At 36.6% G+C, this 20,759-nt stretch overlaps 1 protein-coding gene across 1 annotated transcript; it reads left to right on the forward strand.

Annotated features, from left to right (window-relative positions):
- Window positions 1-15,589: 15,589 nt before the first annotated feature.
- LOC109087029 (5-hydroxytryptamine receptor 1B-like) lies at window positions 15,590-19,868 on the forward strand. Its single transcript, XM_042742626.1, has one exon. It carries the CDS (start codon window positions 16,100-16,102, stop codon window positions 17,255-17,257), a length of 1,158 nt encoding a protein of 385 aa, XP_042598560.1. The 5' UTR covers window positions 15,590-16,099; the 3' UTR covers window positions 17,258-19,868.
- Window positions 19,869-20,759: the final 891 nt, after the last annotated feature.

The raw sequence follows: 20,759 nt of genomic DNA on the forward strand, positions 1-20,759 counted from the left end.
ATAGTGGTGCTGCTTAGTATTTTGGGGGAAACAGTGATACATTTATTTATTTATTTATTTTCAGGATTCTTTGATGAATAGAAAGTTCAAATAAACTCAAATAGAATTATTAAAAACTAAATTATTTAAAATAAAATCTTTTGCAACATTAGAAGTCTTTACTGTAACTTAAAGGTATTCATTAATTAAAAAAAAATAATAATAATAATAATTGACCCCAAATTTGTGAATGGAAGTGACAAAACACCAAATAATACTAATTATTACAATAATAATAATAATTATTATTATTATTATTATTATTATTTAAAAAGTGGATCGAAATAATCAGTTTCATTGGACTGTGAAATTTAGAGAATTCTCACCTATAATATGTGTATAATGCACATGTGAACATGAAAATGGAAAGAAAGAAAAAAAAAGAAATGTACTGTTATATCTCTAAATCCTGAAAAAGGAGTAAATGGAATAAAAATGGTTAACCTTTTTATTTTCCTTCAACAATAGCTTAACCCCCTCTGTTTTGTCTGACATTGTCCTGTCTCTGAACCGGAGAGGACGAGGATAAAATCTGAATTTAAAAAGTTTCGCTCCTGCATTCTGCTCCACTAAGGCTAAAAGCCCTCTGTGGATCAGAGCCCGGAGAGGACGAAGCCTTGACCACCGGAGCATGACAGCCATGGAGGCCTGTCTGACTTAAGGGCACCTTCAGAAGGATGGCACTTTGCGCTGTGTCAGGATCAGGAGGTTGGCAGGCAGCCGTCGGACGTAACACCCATTCAACCATCTCAGCTCATTAAAGGCTCTTATTTTTTTGAAAGATGAGTGAATAAATCACGGCGTGCAAGAGTGCCAACTTCTACTTCTTAATCAAGGGATGGTTGAAATAAATCCCAGTGACCTGGACGTCATGCTTTTAGAAGCCCTGTATTGATAGAAGTAGGATGGAAATATTTTTCTTATGCCTTATATAAGTTATTATTCATCAACATATTTTGTTTACTTTTTAATACAGACAAAAGACTTAACATGTAGCTTATATGCAAATACATATGCATGATAGAATGTTGCACAAAGAATTAAACCATTAATAAAACATGATTAAAAACACCTAGATATGAGTATCAAGTTTTTTGGCTCATCTACATGTTTCTCTTTCCTACACCTCCACATTACGCAGGGCTCTTCATCACAATATGCCTTGTGTTCACAGTCAGACGTGTATAATATTTGCTATGAGGGCTATTTCAAGCACAAGAGAGAAACAAAAGCCATTATGAAAGACAATAAGCAAGCAATAAGCAAGAGCAATAAGACAATAACACTTATAGATATTAATACATGAGATCATATTGCCCCAGATGTGACAAACTAAAGTAGATTAATTTTTACATTGGACTAGTTATTTCATAATACGTCTGTGGTTCAATTAGGGTAAAATATTTATAAATACTAATAATTATGAAAATATAGCGTGTGTTTGTACATAAGATTATATTATTAAATTCATAAAATTTATATAATAAAAGTCAAAGATATGACACACTTATCCACCATAATAGCTGTTAAAGCTGTCCTTTGTTTTTTATTATGATTATATTTTAATAACCCCTTTTGCCTTTAGTAATCAATAATAAATGATTTTGCAGTATGACAAATGTATTATCAAAAATTTTAAATATTCCATGTACTATTTCAACTGTACTATAGAAACATACATACACAAATCCACATCATCTCATCAACTACCAATAAAACTACCTATAAATATGTGCTTTTTATCTTCAGTTCTTTCTCTTATTTAGATGCATCGCTATGATGTGCACTGGCACCTGAAACACTTTAAGACATGTGTAAGTGTGTGTGTGGTCACTGTGGTGTGTGTGTGTGTGTGTGTGTGTGTGTGTGTGTGTGTGTGTGTGTGTGTGTGTGTGTGCACTGAAAGCGCTGTATTTGGTCTTGATATAAAACATGATTACTCACTGACTGCATTTTCATATTACTCAGACGCAGCGGAAAAATCATCAGAATATCAATGAAGTCAGAGTCCTGCAACCTCACACCAGCCACAATGTGAACCACGAGCCATTACATGCTCACACAGAAACATCCATTTATTTGAAGGAACGGAAAGGACTCTTTCATCTGAAAGTGTTACCTCAGAGGCATGCCCTCTCGTTCATGAAAACAGCATACGGTGAATTTTGATGCCTTGAGGAATTGCTCATCAGCTCTAAGTTTATTTCCCTCTGACATGATAATGGTGTTTTATTGTTGCATTGTAAACTTTTCATAGAGACCTTAGCGCTTATCTTACATCTGATGACTCAACACAAAATTACTTTGCAGTGTAGACACAATACCTAAATCTGGAGCCAGGATATTAGCTGCTGGTGAGCCGCGACAGATCTGGGGGACCATGCGTTTGATATATCATTTCTGCAAAAACCTTCAGGTGAAGCTGTGCCTTGATGAGTCATCATATAAATAAAGAATTGAGAAAGAACGAGGGAGAGGGACAGAAAAAGAAAAAGGGTGAACAGCAGGGACGATGAACATATGGAAAAGATGACTTTCAGATTCTGGGTTCAATATGAGTTGTGCTCAATCAGCAGCATTTGCAGCAAAATGTTCCCTCGTAACACAAGGTCACGATGAGGCACTTACAGTGGAAGTAAATGGGGCCAATTTATGGATAATTTAACAGCAGAAATGCGAAGCATATCATTTTGAAAAAGCACTAACATTAATTTATCTGTTAAAACTTGTGTATTATTCAAGCTGTAAAGCTGGTTCCATGACCATTTTAGTGTTATAGGAATTGTGTTGTCCTGGCAACAAAGTCATAAATTGGATAGAACTACACAGAAAAGGTTAGCAATCCTTGTTTTCTTTCCACACTAAAATTATGTTAACATATTTGTTTTTATATCTTGTGTCTGTACAATGGACCTAAATGAATGAAAATGGTGATGAAAAAAATTAAACGGGAGGAAAAATTTATATTTAAATGGTTTTGTGTTCTCTTGTATTCGCTTACAAAACGTGTGAAGTTTCTTGTTAGAGAAGAGCATTTCACACAGCACAACACAATGCAAAAAATAATCAAAAAAACAAAACAAAAAACAACCTAAACAAAACAAAACACAACACAACGGAAAATAGCCTCAACACAACAAAACGGAAATAAGCCACAACACAAAGGAAACAAGTCGCAAAATAACAGAAACAAGCTACAACACAACAAAATGATCACAACACAATGGAAACAAGCCACAGCAAAATTAAATTAGCACAACACAGTGAAATTAGCATAACCCAATGAAATTAGTCCTATGCGTTATGGTAATTTCATTATGTTGTGCACTACTGGGCCACTGTAGCTTTCTCTAGTGAATGCAAACTTTCTCAGGAAAACACCAAGTTTCCTGTGCAATGCAATGCTTTTCTGAGAGTACAAAGTTTCTTGGGAGAAAGCAACACATGGGAAATGCAAAATTTAAATCCTATACAAATATAATGCAAACCTAAAAGCACTGAAACATAATTTTTCCTCCCATCTACTGTTGTAACAGCCAATTAAAATTGCAGTTCCACTGAAAGCACCTCATTGTATGACTCACAGCTATTCAGAAATATTCTAACAGGCAAATGTCCATTTCCCAACTCAAATGGCCATTAAATCAGCAGTGTGACATCTCAGTCAGAAAATAACCAGACCAGCCGCCATCAATCACTGCTGACATGTACCAGGAAAACAGACCTATAGGAACCCTAAGTGCCACAGAGGTGAATAAATATAATTAAAACATCAAAATGGGAGCACAGTGTAAATAAAAACTACCTACTCTATTTCACCTGGAAGGGGTTTAACTAGATCATCATCTGGCATCCAGTGGAGTGCTATCCCAACCCTAAACCCTATCATTGGCTCTGTATCTGTAATCTCCCCTCCAGAGGTAACAATTTTAGCAAGAGGATTGGATATGAGTGACTGACCCAGTATCAGCTGTCCTCCATGTCTTTCCTTCACTCACGTGTCAAAGCAGCGACCAGCGCTCTATTAACATGAATCTTTCCAGCGTCGTGCATCACCGCTCCAACTGCGAGAGATCATTCCTCTCACGGAGCGGCACATATTGCAGATTACGGTTGCCAGGTTACTTCGCACCAACATTCTAAATGTGGGCACATGCTTCAACCCAGAAATAGAGAAAAATATCTCAGATGCAGTCTAGTTAGACATCACTTCTTTGACGGAGAAAACATATAGTAATGGATCGGCAGGGAGGGGGCAGTGATGCAGAACTCTTCGCAGTTATATAGGTCACCACCCTGAGGATGGCTTTTACAACTTGGTGGAATACATACAGTATCACGAGGGTCAGCCGAAAGTACATCACTTTAAAAACTTTGGTTACGTAACCACTTCCAACTGAGATCCGCATTTCCCTATATCCTGCTTTGCAAGTGAACACATAAGTCTATCAGCAGATGAAACAATGTGGTGCTACTAAAGAAGTTTGCAAGTGTATGATTGAGAAAATCGAAACAATTGACATTTTTGCCATTGCGCTTCATGAGGCTTTAAGATTTTCCAGTGCAATGTGCAAACCGAAGCCAGATAATATGGATCCTCTGGCCCTTCTTTTGCAAGCTCTCAATGGAAAGAGACAGAGACGGAGGGGGGTGAACACTGGAATCTGTTCAATGGCTTGTGGGAGCTTGGGATTTCTCTCCTTAGCTTGAGGCTGGTTGGTTGGTGGTGGAATATTATCCACTCCAGAAGGCTGGCAACGCTCTGAGCTTGGTGTAGGCATCGAATCTACAATCTAACAGATCTAGGACTGACTCACAAACACAAGCGGGAGTGAAATCTTTCATGTCGCATGGTGGAGAATGCGGGCAGTGCCAATGGCTCGCAAACCGTCATTCGTATCCAACACATTAAAACGATTCAATGTAGTTTTTCACAAAACAGCTTTATCAAATTTGTGGAGAATCTGTTGAAGCCAAAGGCCGGCGGAAGAGCCTCGCTCCCACTCCTCGATGGGTTAACTAATACATCCAAATTGAATTCCACTCTCCGAACAATGTTAAAGCCAGGAACAGATCAGAATTCCATCTGATCAGTTAACGCATAATTCATTTAAGTCTCTCCATCCTATGGAGCTTTACTTAGTCTGTGGAGCGCATTCTCCTGCTAATGCATCCATCTGAGAGTGCTTTGACATGATGGATCAGACAGGTGCTGATAGCCTATTTTCCAAACACAGAACTAAACTAAATTACTGTATGTGCATCTAAATTATAACTCAGCTTTGCTGTTTTTCAAACAAAGATGTCATATTTTGAATGTTCAATATTCCAAGACAACCGTTTTCTAACAACAGGCAGCTTTCCAAGACATTAGGTTTGACTTTGAACCGGATGGTGATGAATCAAATGTTTTTTAAATATGATTTTTTTTATATATTTTAGCAGTTTCCTAAAGTAATAAAATATAAACAAAATCAGACCTACATCATCAGATGTGAATACTCTTTCTCTCCAAACCACGATATGTTTAGAGTCTAATCCACACTATGAGTTATTAAAGAAACAAACTGTCACAACAAGCTGTTCAGCCGTCTAAATATTGCAATTGGCAAAGACACTTGTTGCTCAGTACTCGCATTATGCCATATGGATTTTGTTGTGTTTTAATAAGCACCACATGTATTCACACATAAACTTCTGGAAAATAAACTGCTTTGAAAACGGAGTAGCCTGAGGTCACCCAGAGGGTTTCTGGCTCTGAGCTGTCATGATTGGATAAAGCAATATTATATGCAAAAATGAAAATTCTGTCATTATTTATTCACCCTCGGGTCATTTCTATGTCTTTTTTTTTCTGAGGAACACAAAAATATTTTTTTTCCCTAGTACAACGGGGTTTCACACACTGGGGTTGGTGAGGGAATTGTATTTGTTTACCTGTGTGCTATCTGACCATTAAAGAACATCAAAGAGACGCAAACATACAAATGTGTTGTTAAATTATTGAAATATTAACATAAAATCACAGGGGGTACTTCAATTAAATATTTTATGCCAAAACTGTTTGGTTGACCAAGAATTTGGAGAATTCCTGCTATAAAATGACCCTGCCGGTTACTGCAAAAAAAAAACATAATATCATAATATCATAATATCATTACATGCATAATATCATAACAGTAGCAAAATTGACTCATGTACTATATTCCAAATCCTCTGAAGCAAAACAATAGCATTTTGTGAGGAATATATCTAAATTTAAGGTTCTCTAGGGCATTTAAGGGAAAGATGAACAATGAATAATGTTGTCTAGACAATTTTCATATACAGTATATGTATTTTATTTATTTTTTACTGACATGATCAATATTAGCTGTTATTGTATGGGAAATAATTTCTTTTTTTTTTTTTTACATTTATTTTCCATGAACGAAAAGTCATGGAACATGAGCATGAGTAAATAATTACAGAAGTTTGATTGTTTTGCAGAATTATTAATTTAACAAAGTAAATATACTTAAAAAATGTGGCTACACATTTCTTATGGGAATATATAAATATGGAGACACATCCTGCCTCGGGTCGATATCTCTACATTACATATAGCAGACAGATGGACAGGTGTGAAGTACATGTCTGCCAAAAAAAAAAAAAAAAAACATGTATGAGTGCAATGTTGTTAGTTCTGACTGAGGAAACAGCCTGAAGGTGGAAATGGCAAGAGGAGGATGAGGAGGTGAGAACGGAGACTGCATTGTCTGATGGCATCATTCTTACACCACTATGGTGGAATAATGTGGCAGTTAAAGAAGCTCCAAGCACAGGATGTCTGGAATAGTTTATAATGGATCCTAATTTTAACATCCTCTTTTCTGCCTCTCCAGTGAGTCTAGGTTACACAGCTTCCATATTACCATGTTATCTGTCCATTTAAATTTGCTGTACCTCCAGTGACTCTCACTGAACCTTGCATTTTAGTGTTTCCCTATACTGAAGAAAATGTTCTGAGAACTACCAATAAAGTGTCACATACTTTTCCCTGAATATATAAATAGTGAAACACCTGCGGAAAACAATATGACAACTTGCAAAGGTGTTAGGAAAAGCAGATCTGTGCTTACACGTGATAACATTCCCAAGCATGTGAATGAAAATCGCATTCATATATAAATGTCCTGACACCAGCTTCTTGCTCGCTTTGATTAAGTCCAAATGGGAATGGGCATGTGATGAAAGTGCTTGGGTCAGATAGCTATAGGCGCTTTAAAATGGTCTTCGAGGTGTCTGGATGATCTCTTGAATTTTGATAAACTTTATATATTTAAATGCAAAGTATGGCCACCGATCTTTGCTAAAGATGACTTTGGGATGATTTCCCTAATGCAAGCCAGATATAGTCTGTGTTTGGGAAACTTTCATGGCTGTTTTCCCAGATGCAAATTAGCCAATGTCCTAGGTTAAGTTTCACTGACAATAGTGATTCTATATTCATGGTTTTCAGCAGTCCAGGACCAAGGCTTAATCTGTGTCTGGGAAATTGGCCCACATTGTCTAGTCACATAATACCTTATTGGCATCTTCAGAATGAAGTAGAAGTCATTGAAAACTAGTGTTCAGATGGCGTTCTTTCACCCCTTTGAGCCAAGATTCTGAGAGTGTCATTACAGTTGTGCTCACAAAAATGCATCAATCAAGACATATCGAGCAGACTTAATTGCCTGTGTTGACAGTAAACTAAACAGAGGCTATTTTCATAATTCATCAGAGCCCATTAATGTCCAAAGAATTACCACTGCCTGATGATTTATGAATCTCACAGCTCAAGTCATTTTATGGTGTAAACTACTGATGGGAGACCAGTAAAATTGGACCTCCTAGACACATTTCTGCTGCTATTGGACAAAAAAGACTAATTTTCTATGTACTTTCTAGCTAGGAGCTTTCAAACTAGGGTCCAGGGACACACAGGGAGTCACAATAGAGAAAATGATTTACTTTAAATTTATCTAAATATATAGACATACACACTATTCACATTCAAGGGTTTGAGGTCCATGTTATTAATTTTTTTTTATTTATTTATTTTTTAATTCAGTTTTGCCATCACAGGAATAACTTACATTTTGAAATATATTAAAATGGTTAAATTGTAAAATAAATAAATAACAATATTGTCATTTTAATGTATTTTTAATCAAATAAATGCAGCATGGTAAGCCTTCTTCAAAAACCTTAATGAGATAACACAAATTAAGATATTTTCAATGAAATTCGAAAGCTTCCTGACCCTGCATAGACAACAATGAAACTACCACGTTCAAGGTCAAGAAAGGTGGTAAGGATATCGTTAAAATAATCCATGTGACATCAGTGGATCAACCTGAATTTTATGAAGCTATATGAGAATACTTTATTGTGTGCAAAGAAAACAAAAATAACGACTTTATTCAAGTTCAGTTTGTGTTCCGAAGATGAATGAAGGTGTTACGGGTTTGGATCAACATGAAGGTGAGTAATTAATGACAGAATTTTCATTTTTGGGTGAACTATGCCTTTAAAAAAGTCTTACCGACCCCAAGCTGTCCCTTGTACATTTGAGTGTCTTTGTCCTGAAAAAGTTTGAAAACCCTTGTTCTGGGAGACATAACATGTAAATTTGGTGGTATGAAAACAGACAACTTATAGGTATAACAAATCTAAAGTTAGATCATGTGTACTGATGCAGCGTCTAGACGAGTATAAATCAATAGGATATACAAGTTTCACTGCAGACTACTTGATATTTGACTACAGAGGACAAAGGTTTTAGAAAATCAGAAAATCATTGACATGGAAGAGTTTATTTCTGCTGAACCAAATGATTGTTGAAGGTGCGCATCAACAAATTGATTTTCAACTTGGACTTTATGTACTTCCGTGACCTTGGGAAAACTATAAGTCTGAGATGCACAAGGCACTTATTCTGTTTTCCACTTTCAAGATGTTTATGCATTTTACAGATCTTCAAAGGTGTTTTCATGATTGAACATCACATGGCAATTTCAATCCTTCAAGCCTACTATTACGTCTCAAGCAGGCTGCAGACAAATTATGAGAAATGAAAGAACAGTAGAAAAAAGGGCGAGGGGAGTGTGAAGATGTTAAGTCAAATAGATGTTTGGGAAAAACACATATTTACACAGATACTGAAACTTTTTATTCAATTTTGTCCGTAAGACTGTCAAGGGAAGAACACAGATGCACTGTTCAAATTCACAGTGTTGCTGCAGCTGGAATCTGGGACAATAAACTGATAATGTTTCAGCTCTGAGCCTAGCCTTCAACCCACTCCAACGGTCCCATAAATACATACGTGATTGCCTTAGTTTTAACTACGGTATGTAATACTTGACCTTTAGGAGCATAGTTTCAATAGGCCATAGGGTAGAATGCTGTCTTTGATGACTGATAATCATATTTCATATTTATTTCTTTCATGATAATTCAGTTACGGACATGTGAAGATGCAATCATGTTAACCAGAGGTGGGGAATGAGTAGTGGAAATTTTTATCACGACTATAGCAAGGCAACATATTAAATGTCAGCCGAAGCCTTTCAGAAATAAGATTCTCTTCAGTTACACTGCATTTTTATTTAAAAGAGTGCCGCTTTTAGCTGTGACTTGCACTTTAGGATTCGTATAAAACATCCACCATCTTCAAAAATCTCACTGAATTACTGTCTCAGTGTTCAACATTTAAAGACCGTGAAAAAAAGGAAATGATCTTCCGATGGGGAGGTGCGTAATGGGGTGACTGTGAAGGCAAATCCTTAGAAATGGGAACAAGCTCTTTTTGTGAAGGGAGTCATAAAGCTTTTAAATTACACCTGGGACTTTCCATAATATACTGCGTACATGTGGCCTAATGTGATAAATTCAGAAAATGTATATCATTTTATATATTATATTATATTAAAATAAATTATAAAATACAATATTAAATAAAAATAAGCCATATTAAATCATACAAAAACATAATATAAATTTATTAAATTATTTAATTTACAGTATATTGGCCAATATTTGTCCATAATTAAAATTTAGATTGCCTTATTGCCATATTTTAAAGGAATAGTCACTCAAAAAAAGAAATTTTGAATTCTGCTTAACACAAAAGAAGATATTTTGAATAACATTGGTAACTAAACACTTTTGGTTCTCATTGACTTCCAGAAAAAAAATACAGTTTAATTCAACAGGAATGAAACTGTTTAGTTACCAACATTTTCTAAATATCTTATTTTGTGTTCAGTAGAACAAAGAAATGCATTCAGGTGTAGAATGACACAAGTCTAAGTAAATAAAGATGGAAAGTTAATTTTTGGGTGGACTACCTCTTTAATCCTCAGTTAATCTTTAAAAACACTCATAATTAAATAGCACAATCAAATGACAACTTCACATTTGTACATTATAATGTTGTGGTGCCTAAATTCACATTAATATGAATTTATTTAAAACGACTGGTTTAGTTTCTAGTATTTTATTTTTCATTTATTTAGACAAAATAGTGTAGAAATGTAATATTAGCCATTTAACGGTTTTTGGTTATAGCATAACAATTACTATTGGCTTTTAGTCATTTTAATATGACACTTTAATGGTACTACAATTTCAAATGTGTTTTTAAGCCTACAGTGTATTGCTGCTGAGTAAGACACCAATAGTTTGGTAAGCACATATTTAGTTGGCTTGGTAAGCATATATTTAGATTGCCATCCTCTTTTCACTACATGCAGAAGTTATATAACCAGATAACCTTTGCCTCAGTTTTATAGTATACTTAACTTGCGCCCACATATAAGCACACATTCCAATATGGAGTGCTGAAATCACTTGAGTTGCGACAAATGTGGATAATTGGGTGCATTAGGTTTTGTGCTAGGGAAACCAAAATGAATTTTTTGATGAACCGCTACTGTCCTCAACAGGGCATTGTGGAAAGCAATGAAAAGAACACAAGGAGCTATATGTGTATATAAAAGTCATAATTGTGTCTCCTGAAAGTCTTTTCATATGGGAATAAAGTGTGCATCACATGATTAAATCACAAAATGAAGGGAAATTAGTACAACACAATAGCGTCGGGGGGGAATGAAGGAGAAACTGTATTGACAATAGTGTTCAATACATTATAATTCACTCCAGTACACTCCTGCTCACTCAGTGATTACATAATTAAGGTCACTTAATTGTTTGGGTTCACTTCTACTGTAAAGTTCACTTCTAATGACAGACAGTTGTTGCTCACATGATGAGTGACTAGTTTGATAGTTTATAGTTATACCTTACTTAGCTGATTTTATTATCAGTCATTATCAGAGTAGTCAAACGCATTAACTGTAGTTTAAAAACAAATTGATTAGCGCTTCGCCTCACGCTTAATACATGCTCTGTCAAAGATAATTTACTCAAGATGTGCGTAGGTGTACATAACTACTTGGAAATCAATAAAGTGATCTAGGAAATTAAAGACATTCACTCAAGTGGCCAGGACTAAACACTTTCTCACATCAAGAAAGCCATATTTCTGTGCTTAAAAATGCATACACAGTTATAGTTCTGGTGGAACCAAATCTGTCAGCGTTTAACTCACCCTTACCGTCCCAAACCTGATTGCTGATATTTTTGAAGAATCTTCACACTGCTCTTTTTTCATACAAGACTTGAACTTGAGACATCTGTCAAGCTCTAAAAAATACACAAAAAAACAACTGTAAATGCATAGAAGTGGTCCATATGACATGTGCGCTGTATATTCTAGCCCATATGCTAGATTATTAAGAAATAACCAGACGCCACCTGATCTAAATATTCCCTCACAGTTTAATAGTAATGACTATATGAATTTCTTTACTGATAAAATATATAACATCAGAAATACAATAACAAATGTAGATTCTACAGCGTCTAGTACAGGGATAGGCAACTCTGGTCCTGGAGGGCCACTGTCCCGCAGAGTTTAGCTCCAACCCTAATTAAACACACCTGAACAAGGCAATCAGTGTTTTCGGGATTACTAGATAGATACAGGCAGGTGAGTTTTTTATGAGGGCTGAAGCTAAACTCTGCAGGATAGTGGCCTACGACATGGCGGCGGCGGCAACAACAATACAATACTTCAGCTTCATTCATCGCACCCAAAGATAGACTGCAGTGCTTTACAACTTTAGGACAGGAAGAGCTAAATAAACTTATCACTGCATCTAAACCAACACACCTGTTAGATCCTGTACCCACTAAATTACTGAAAGAGTTGTTACCTGTAGCAGAAGAACCGCTTCTCAATTTTATTAACTCGTCGTTATCTTTAGGTCATGTCCCAAAACCATTCAAGCTGGCGGTTATTAAGCCTCTTTTTAAGAAACCACAACTAGATCCTAGTGAACTGGCAAATTACAGACCTATTTCAAATCTACCATTTATGTCTAAAATTTTAGAAAATGTTGTCTGCTCAATTGTGCTCCTACCTGCAAAAAAAAAAAAAAAAAGATCTCTATGAAAAATTTTAGTCAGGTTTCAGGCCCCACCATAGCACAGAAACTGCACTTGTTAAGATTACAAATGCTTGCTTCTTGCGTCAGACCAAGGCTGCATCTCATTGCTAGTTTTTCTTGATCTTAGTGCTGCATTCGACACAATAGATCACGACATACTCATAGATCGATTACAAAACTATACAGGTATTCAAGGGCAGGCTTTAAGATGGTTTAGATCCTACCTGTCCGATCGCTATCACTTTGTTTATTTAAATGGGGAGTCATCTCAATTATCACCAGTAAAATATGGAGTGCCACAAGGATCTGCCCTAGGTCCTTCTGCTATTTTAAATATACATGTTGCCCCCTGGTAATATTATTAAAAAATACGGGACTAGTTTCCACTGTTATGCTGATAATACTCAACTATATCAAATTCAAGGTACTGATGCTTGCCTACAAAACGACCACTGGCACGGCGCCAACTTACCTAAACTCACTAGTTCAATCGTATGCACCCTCCAGAAGTTTGCGCTCTGCAAGTGAACGACGCCTTGTGGTGCCATCCCAAAGAGGTTCAAAATCACTCTCACTGACTTTTTCCTGGACTGCTCCCAGATGGTGGAATGACCTCCCGATCTCAATTCGAACAGCTGAGTCTTTACTCATTTTCAAAAAACATCTAAAGACTCATCTTTTTCGCCTGCACTTAACCAACTAATAATAGTACTTACCTTTTTCTTTTTCTTGTCTATCATATTAAAAAAAAAAAAAAAAAAATTGGCTACGTGTTCTGTACTAGACTAACTGAGACTTGTCATAGCACTTGTATACCATTGTTGTTCTCTCGTTGATCTGATTGTTTCTATTGTTCTCATTTGTAAGTCGCTTTGGATAAAAGCATCTGCTAAATGATTAAATGTAAATGTAATGTAAAATGTAAATGTATATATCTCAACGAGACCAGATGAAACTTCTAAATTATCTAACTAACAGAGTGTGTTAAAAAGATTGGATGACCAGTAATTTTCTCCTATTAAATTCGGATAAGACCGAGATATCACTTATCGGACCAAAAAACAGTACCCAGAATCTCTTGGATTATAATTTGCAACTAGACAGATGTACTGTTACTTCCTCTACAGTCAAAAATCTGGGTGTTATATTAGACAGCAACTCGTCTTTTGAAAATCATATTTCCCATGTTATAAAAACAGCATTCTTCCATCTTAGAAACATGGCCAAGCTACGAAACATGTTACCTGTTTCTGATGCAGAAAAGCTAGTTCATGCATTCGTGACCTCTAGACTGGACTATTGTTATGCACTGCTAGGTTGTTGTCCTGCAACCTCAATAAACAAGCTACAGGTAGTCCAAAATGCAGCGGTTAGAGTCCTTACCAGGTCAAGAAAATATTATTATAATGTTGATTGATAACATATTACCCCAATTTTACAGTCTCTGCACTGGCTACCTATTAAGTTCCGTATCAGTTACAAAATATTATTACTTATCTACAAGGCCCTTAATGGTTTAGCTCCTGTGTTCTACCACACTACAATCCATCACGCTCCCTAAGGTCACAAAACACTGGACTTTTGGTAGTACCTAGTATAGCAAAGTCCACTAAAGGACATTTTTTGCATTTGGCCTCCAGTCTCTGGAATAGCCTTCCTGATAACGTTCTGGGTTCATACACACTCTCTCTGTTTAAATCTAGATTAAAGACACATCTCTTTGGCCAAGCATTCAAATAATGCATCTCATAATCTTGGACTGCAGTTATATCTGATAAAATGCACATTGTTATTCTTTAGCTTGGGTTAAACAAATCAATTTTACTTGGTTGGAATAGCTGCTACACTAATTATGTCTCTGTTTGTTTCTCTGTTTCTGCCACAGGATTTACACAAGCTCCAGTCTGAATCCAGAACACCTGAGAAGAGATGATGCCCACCCCTCAGAGGACCTCGGATGATGCCAACCCTGAAACAACACACAGAACTACCAAATTTTGGGTGCCAAAAGTTGATTGCATCATATAATAATTACTGTTAATAGTGTTCATCGTCTGTTTGATTATGTCTTTAATTGATTTTTCCGTACATTTCTGCCATATGTACATAAACTGACAGGCACCACTGATAAGCTGCTACTAAATATTGTAGAAACTTAATTTTCTGTAAAGTTGCTTTGCAACAATTTGTATCGTAAAAAGCGCTATACAAATAAACTTGAATTGAATTGAATATGATCTGTTTTAACAAATCCAGTTCCTGAACAGTTGATTAGTAATTATTTAAGGCCTTGGGAATAAATATTTGTGTAAAAAAAAGAAATAGAATTTCAATGACAAATCATGGTATATTTTCAATAATAAATCGATTAAAACAAAATGTATATTTAAAAGTGTGTTATTCACTTTCATAGTCTTTTAGAGTTGACATAAAGGCTTTACTGAATAAACCCCAAAAAAGTGCATCTTTAACTACACACTGTCATATGAACATCTATTCAGTAATTACACTGATTTATTCTCTCACATTTAAGTAGGATATATGTTTAAGTCACTAAAATAACTGAACACATCTGATTAGTCATTCATTTTGATTCACTAAACAGAGTCTAAATTTATTCTTCACTAAACTAAATCTTAAAGTAGCCTAATAAAAAAAAATGTAAAGTCTGTCATCACTTACTCGCCCACGTCATTCCAAACCTGTATGACTTTATTTTTCTTCTGTTGAACAAGATATTTTGAAGAATGTTAGTAACTAAACAGTTTTGGTGACTATATGGACAAAAAACTGAGACATTTCACAAAATATCTTTAGTTCCATTTACTTCCATTAATACAATTGACTCATAATAGCATAGGGCTGCAAATAGCACAAGAGGGGTAGCTACTGACTATATTGTACATTTATGTTGTCTTATTTGAAACTTATCATATTTTGTAAAGCATTAAGAAATAGAATTTTAAAAAATAAAATAAAAGATAACAGTTTAATGATATGGAACAACGTGAGGGTGCGTTTATTTTTTGATGAATTAAAAGGGTGTTAAAAGATAAGGAGGCACTAAGACCCAGAGGACAGCATCCTCTCTCAAACTAGAAGAGCATGGTTATCAAAGCAGCAACTTTTGCATCACAGCCCTATAAAAAGCAAGAACCCTGCGACCGCCTATCAGTGAAACGTATGAAAAATTGCCGCTGCTTGCGGGCAAAGTATCTACCTTTTAAAGGTGACTCGTTTGTGGACGTGAAGCAAGAGGAGCACTGGAGAAGGATGCAGGGATGTTCTTACACAACTTCTGGGATGCTTTATTATATTGTGCAATTGTGCAACTGGCATGCCCGCGGCTGATTTTTATTTTTCTTAGAGACCGAAGTTTGAGAATTAGAATGAAGCAGAAAGATATATTTGCATGTCACAGAACGAAAACATCCATGAGCGTTTGTCTGCACCTGATGCTGGAGCTGACGGGAATCATGAAGCGCAGAAAATACTGCTTTATTTTCAAAATATGAAAACATATGTCTGCTGGGATGGAGCGCAGCGGTCATTTCAAACCAACACCTGGCCATTTCGAGGTTTTGAACGCCTCGACCGGCACCAATGTGACTTTAACGTTTAAAACGGACGAAAAACGAGAAAGTTTCGCGTTCCAAGTCACCTTAGCGTCAGTTCTCGGTCTCATCACTCTTGCGACTATATTAAGCAATGCGTTTGTCATCGCCACCATCTCCCAGTCCAGAAAGCTCCAGACACCGGCGAACTTCTTGATCGCGTCCCTGGCCGTCACGGACCTTCTGGTGTCGGTGCTCGTGATGCCCATTTGCGTGCTTTACACGGTTACGCACGTGTGGTCGCTCGGGCAGGTTATCTGCGACATCTGGCTGTCCTCAGATATCACCTGTTGCACTGCGTCCATTCTTCACCTCTGCGTAATCGCCTTGGATCGATACTGGGCTATAACGGACGCGGTCGAGTATGCCAAGAAACGCACCCAAGCGCGCGCCGCGGCCATGGTGGCGACCGCCTGGATCATCGCCATCTCCATCTCCCTGCCGCCTTTCTTCTGGCGGCAGGTGAAGGCAGGGGAGCTCACCACCTGCTCGGTCAACACGGACCACATCTTCTACACCATCTACTCCACTTTTGGGGCTTTCTACATCCCTACGCTGCTGCTCATCGCCCTGTACGGGCGGATTTACGTGGAGGCGAGAAAGCGCATTTTGAAGCAGTCGCCCAAAAAAGCGGGGAAAAGACTCACTTCGGCACATCTGAGCACTAATTCTCCCGCTTCGGTGGCTTCGACTTCTCCTTTGCATTGTGGAAGGCAAGAGCTGTGCTCGGACAGCGGGTCTCTGGGCAGTGACAATCAAATTAGAGTAACTGTGTCCGATTCACTTCTGGAGAAAAAGAGAATCTCGGCCGCGCGCGAGAGGAAAGCCACCAAAACCCTGGGCGTTATTTTAGGAGCCTATATTGTGTGCTGGTTGCCGTTTTTCATTTACACACTGCTGGTTCCCCTCTGTCCATCCTGCTTTTACGCAGAACTCTTTGACTTTTTCAATTGGCTTGGCTATGTCAACTCACTGATCAATCCAATAATATACACCATGTCGAATGATGACTTTAAAAAAGCTTTTCACAAACTCATAAGCTTTAGATGTTGCAGACGACCGTAAAATAGATAAATAAGTATAATAATGTCAGTCAGTCGGTCATTATCGCAAGTGACATCTCTGCGCTGTTGAATGCTTGATTCTGATTGGTTGACAGACATTATAAGGTGTTGATTGTTGTTCTGCATCTGTAGTGATTTGAAGCGTTCCAGTTCATTACAGTCCCATATCATTATTTAATATTTTTTTTCTTTTTTTTTGTTAATTAAAAAATAAAAGCAGACAAATACACGGCCAAAAAAAAAAAAAAAAAAAGACAGACAGCAGGATAAAAATGACAAATTATTTCGATTTTGTCTAAACTAATTAATCTAATAGCCTCGCTGTTTGTAATTATGTTGCTGCTGTCTATGAACACTGCAGAGAGCCGCAGCAGACGCAGGTTATCACACGCGCGCTCCCTCCGTCTAGCTTTCTCTGTCACAAACACAACCTTGGTTACTCCAAAAACTGCTTAGAAACAGCCCAAACCTTGGTTACTAGTTCAAAAAGTGACACTTTCGAATTAATAAGGCAAGGAAAAAAGAGTGTTTGAAAGAGTCTGAGGTAAACGCATTAAAAACTAACATGGTAGCCATTGTGTAAGCTAAATGATTAACTTCAGATCACGTCGTGGCGTAGCCTATATTGTGAAAAACTGACATGTGACTGCATATTATTCAACTTATTTAACGGTTACTTTACCAGGGACGGGTTGGTAATACTGGTTTCCTTAAAAATCGTACTTTTTCCTAGGATTCACATCATACGAATTCATAGGAAATTGCCATCTTGATCCTAAGTACTGATAATGACTGTCTGACTGCATATTATATCAATACTTTAAAAAGAAGTGAATGATTGAATACATAAATAAACAAGTAAAAGAACATGAAATGATTACTGAGCTGATATTCTATTAGTTTACCTGTAGATACAACAAAGACCAAACATGAGCACAGATGCACAGGAAACAGGGTTCGAGTGGTCAATCAGACTGAAAAATCAGAATCAAAACTCCCAGACAGCTATGTAAAAAATGTTGTTATATGGACCTCGGTTGACATAGTATACTAAGGCTTCTCTTTCAAAACTGAGCAGAATGTACTACAATGACTTTGGAATTCATAATAGTGCTTGTGGTCAACCAGGCGCTAATTAATAACACAAAATTGCGTAAAAAGCTTCATTGTCTTTATAAAATGTGCAATTCAATTGCTCTTATGTGATCACTGCCTATGGCTGCTGACTGATCCTAAACTTAATAAATAAGTTGGGTAATCCATTTGCTTGTGCTCACATCCAATACGTCTTTCGTCTTGTGTTACAGTTGATTAAACGGTGTGAATATGTGTTTTTTTACAGCAGTGCATGCTTACCTTATACTTAAATAATGAAAACAGGCCTACTGATGATAAAGTATTGTACTGAAATCTATTATTGGTGTGGCTCTCCTTGTCCAAGCTTTCAAAATGTGGGTGTTTTGGTGAGAAGTCCTTGTATGCTATGGGAATTTATACTGAGGTCAAGTACTCAGTATAGAAGCATCAGCAGTACAGCAAGAGTTCAAGTGCCGCAGATAGAGTTAAACTGACCGACCAGACGTCCTCAAGATTTAGATGTGAATTGAGACCAACTTCTAACCCATTCTGCTCTATACACTCATACAGTAAGTCATATTATCTGTCACTCAGCAGTATGAGAGATCACGGAGTAACTGAGAGTGACACGTCTACTGCAGGAGGTGAGTAATATGTCAAATACGCACCAGAAAAGGGCTGAGGGGGAGATATCGACCTGTCAAGCCCATATGGAGGTGACAGGGAAAGAACACTGCAAAGCCGCAGCATTTTGCCAAAAGGCACATTTGATATTTCCCACAATTCTGCTTTACCACAATGAGCCTGTGTTTCCTTCAACCCTGTCTTTCTATGTGTAGTCATGGTGGATATTGATTTAGTTATCATGCTGCAAAACCTCCTACAGCAGCCAGTGAAATTGGGGACATTTTTAAGCAGGGGACCAATGGACTAGAAACTGACATGAAAATCATCATGAAAATGAAAATCACGCTGATATTTTCACTGGTTTTTGGAGTGCAGACACATTTAATGCCTACAAATTTGATGTGAAGTGAGTTTTAAAGACCTAATTTTATACCATTACAGCTTGAATGCTTAACACCATGCAAGCACCCGCAATAAGTGTAAGCTGTCCTGTCAGAACCGCTTAACAGTGAATCACAAATTAGCTCTTAGAAAGCAACAGTGGTGGAAAAGCAAGCAACATGGTGGCATAAATGTATTTTTTTCTAACCATATTAGTCTTTTTGGAGTATGCTGATTAACGTCTTTTATCATGAGTAGTTTTAGTATAAAATGATTTGGACAGGCTTGGAGGAGCTGTTAATTATTTGTTTGTTGGTTTAATTAATTTGAATTTAATCTCATGTCTCTGCCATTTATCTTTTCTTCTGAACCCATTAAAAGTAGTAGATTTAATACCATGCAAAATAAATCTTGCATTTCTCTCATAAGCCGTTGTTGTTATTAAATGTTTTTCTTTTATTGTTTTTTGATTTAATATAATTCAAATTGAATTATTTGGTTATAGCACATGAATCATCTTAAATAAAGTTCTTTTTTTCCCTCCTTATCCTTAATGTCCTCTATGGATGGAACATTAATCATGAGCAAACAGTGAAGCACTCATTTGCAGGCATATGATTACCGTCTTGTCTTTGATAACATATGACCTTCATATAATCAACATACAAATCACTCAGGCATATATTACACACATGGCCTGCAGATACAGTACGCCTGAACGTGCAGTCTTAAAAAAAAAAAAAAACATGCGGTATTACTGCAAGCAGTCATTAATCTTTGAACTAATCTTCGAATGTCTTCAGATTTGCTGGATATTTAACCATCATATTCACATTTCTAAATGTTTCATTTATGGGAGATACTGTTCCTTCACAATTGAAAACACATCAATCTGCTTTGCAATTACGCTTTACATTAATTGTGGTCAACGGACCCCATTTATCTATGTAATGATTTTAACATGTTTTCATATCACATCTTATTGTTCAAATTATTCTAATCTGATTATGTCACTATAATGCACAGTTAAAAGGATAGTTTAGAGGATAGTTAAAAGGATTATTTGCTCACCCATGCCATTCCAATCCTGTATGGCTCTTCAACCCAATCTCATGAGAAAATGTAAATATTTGACAACGATGCAGTTTCATATTAATCTGTATGATGTGATTTATACAGAAATGTAATCCTACAAATAAGATAAGAAATGTAATAGCTACCAATCTGCAGTTACAAACTGACATTAGAATGTGTAGAAATATCTTTCTTTAATGGAACACTAAAGGAGAAGTTTATCAGCATGTCCTGTCTGCTCTTTTTCTTACAATTATAATAGATATGGATAATCAACTTCCCAAAACAACCAAAAAATTGACAGTTAAAGATGTCCATACGACTTGTGCACTATATTCCAAGTT

Source organism: Cyprinus carpio, chromosome B17 (assembly GCF_018340385.1).
Source record: "Cyprinus carpio isolate SPL01 chromosome B17, ASM1834038v1, whole genome shotgun sequence".
NCBI classification, from domain to species: Eukaryota; Metazoa; Chordata; class Actinopteri; order Cypriniformes; family Cyprinidae; genus Cyprinus; species Cyprinus carpio.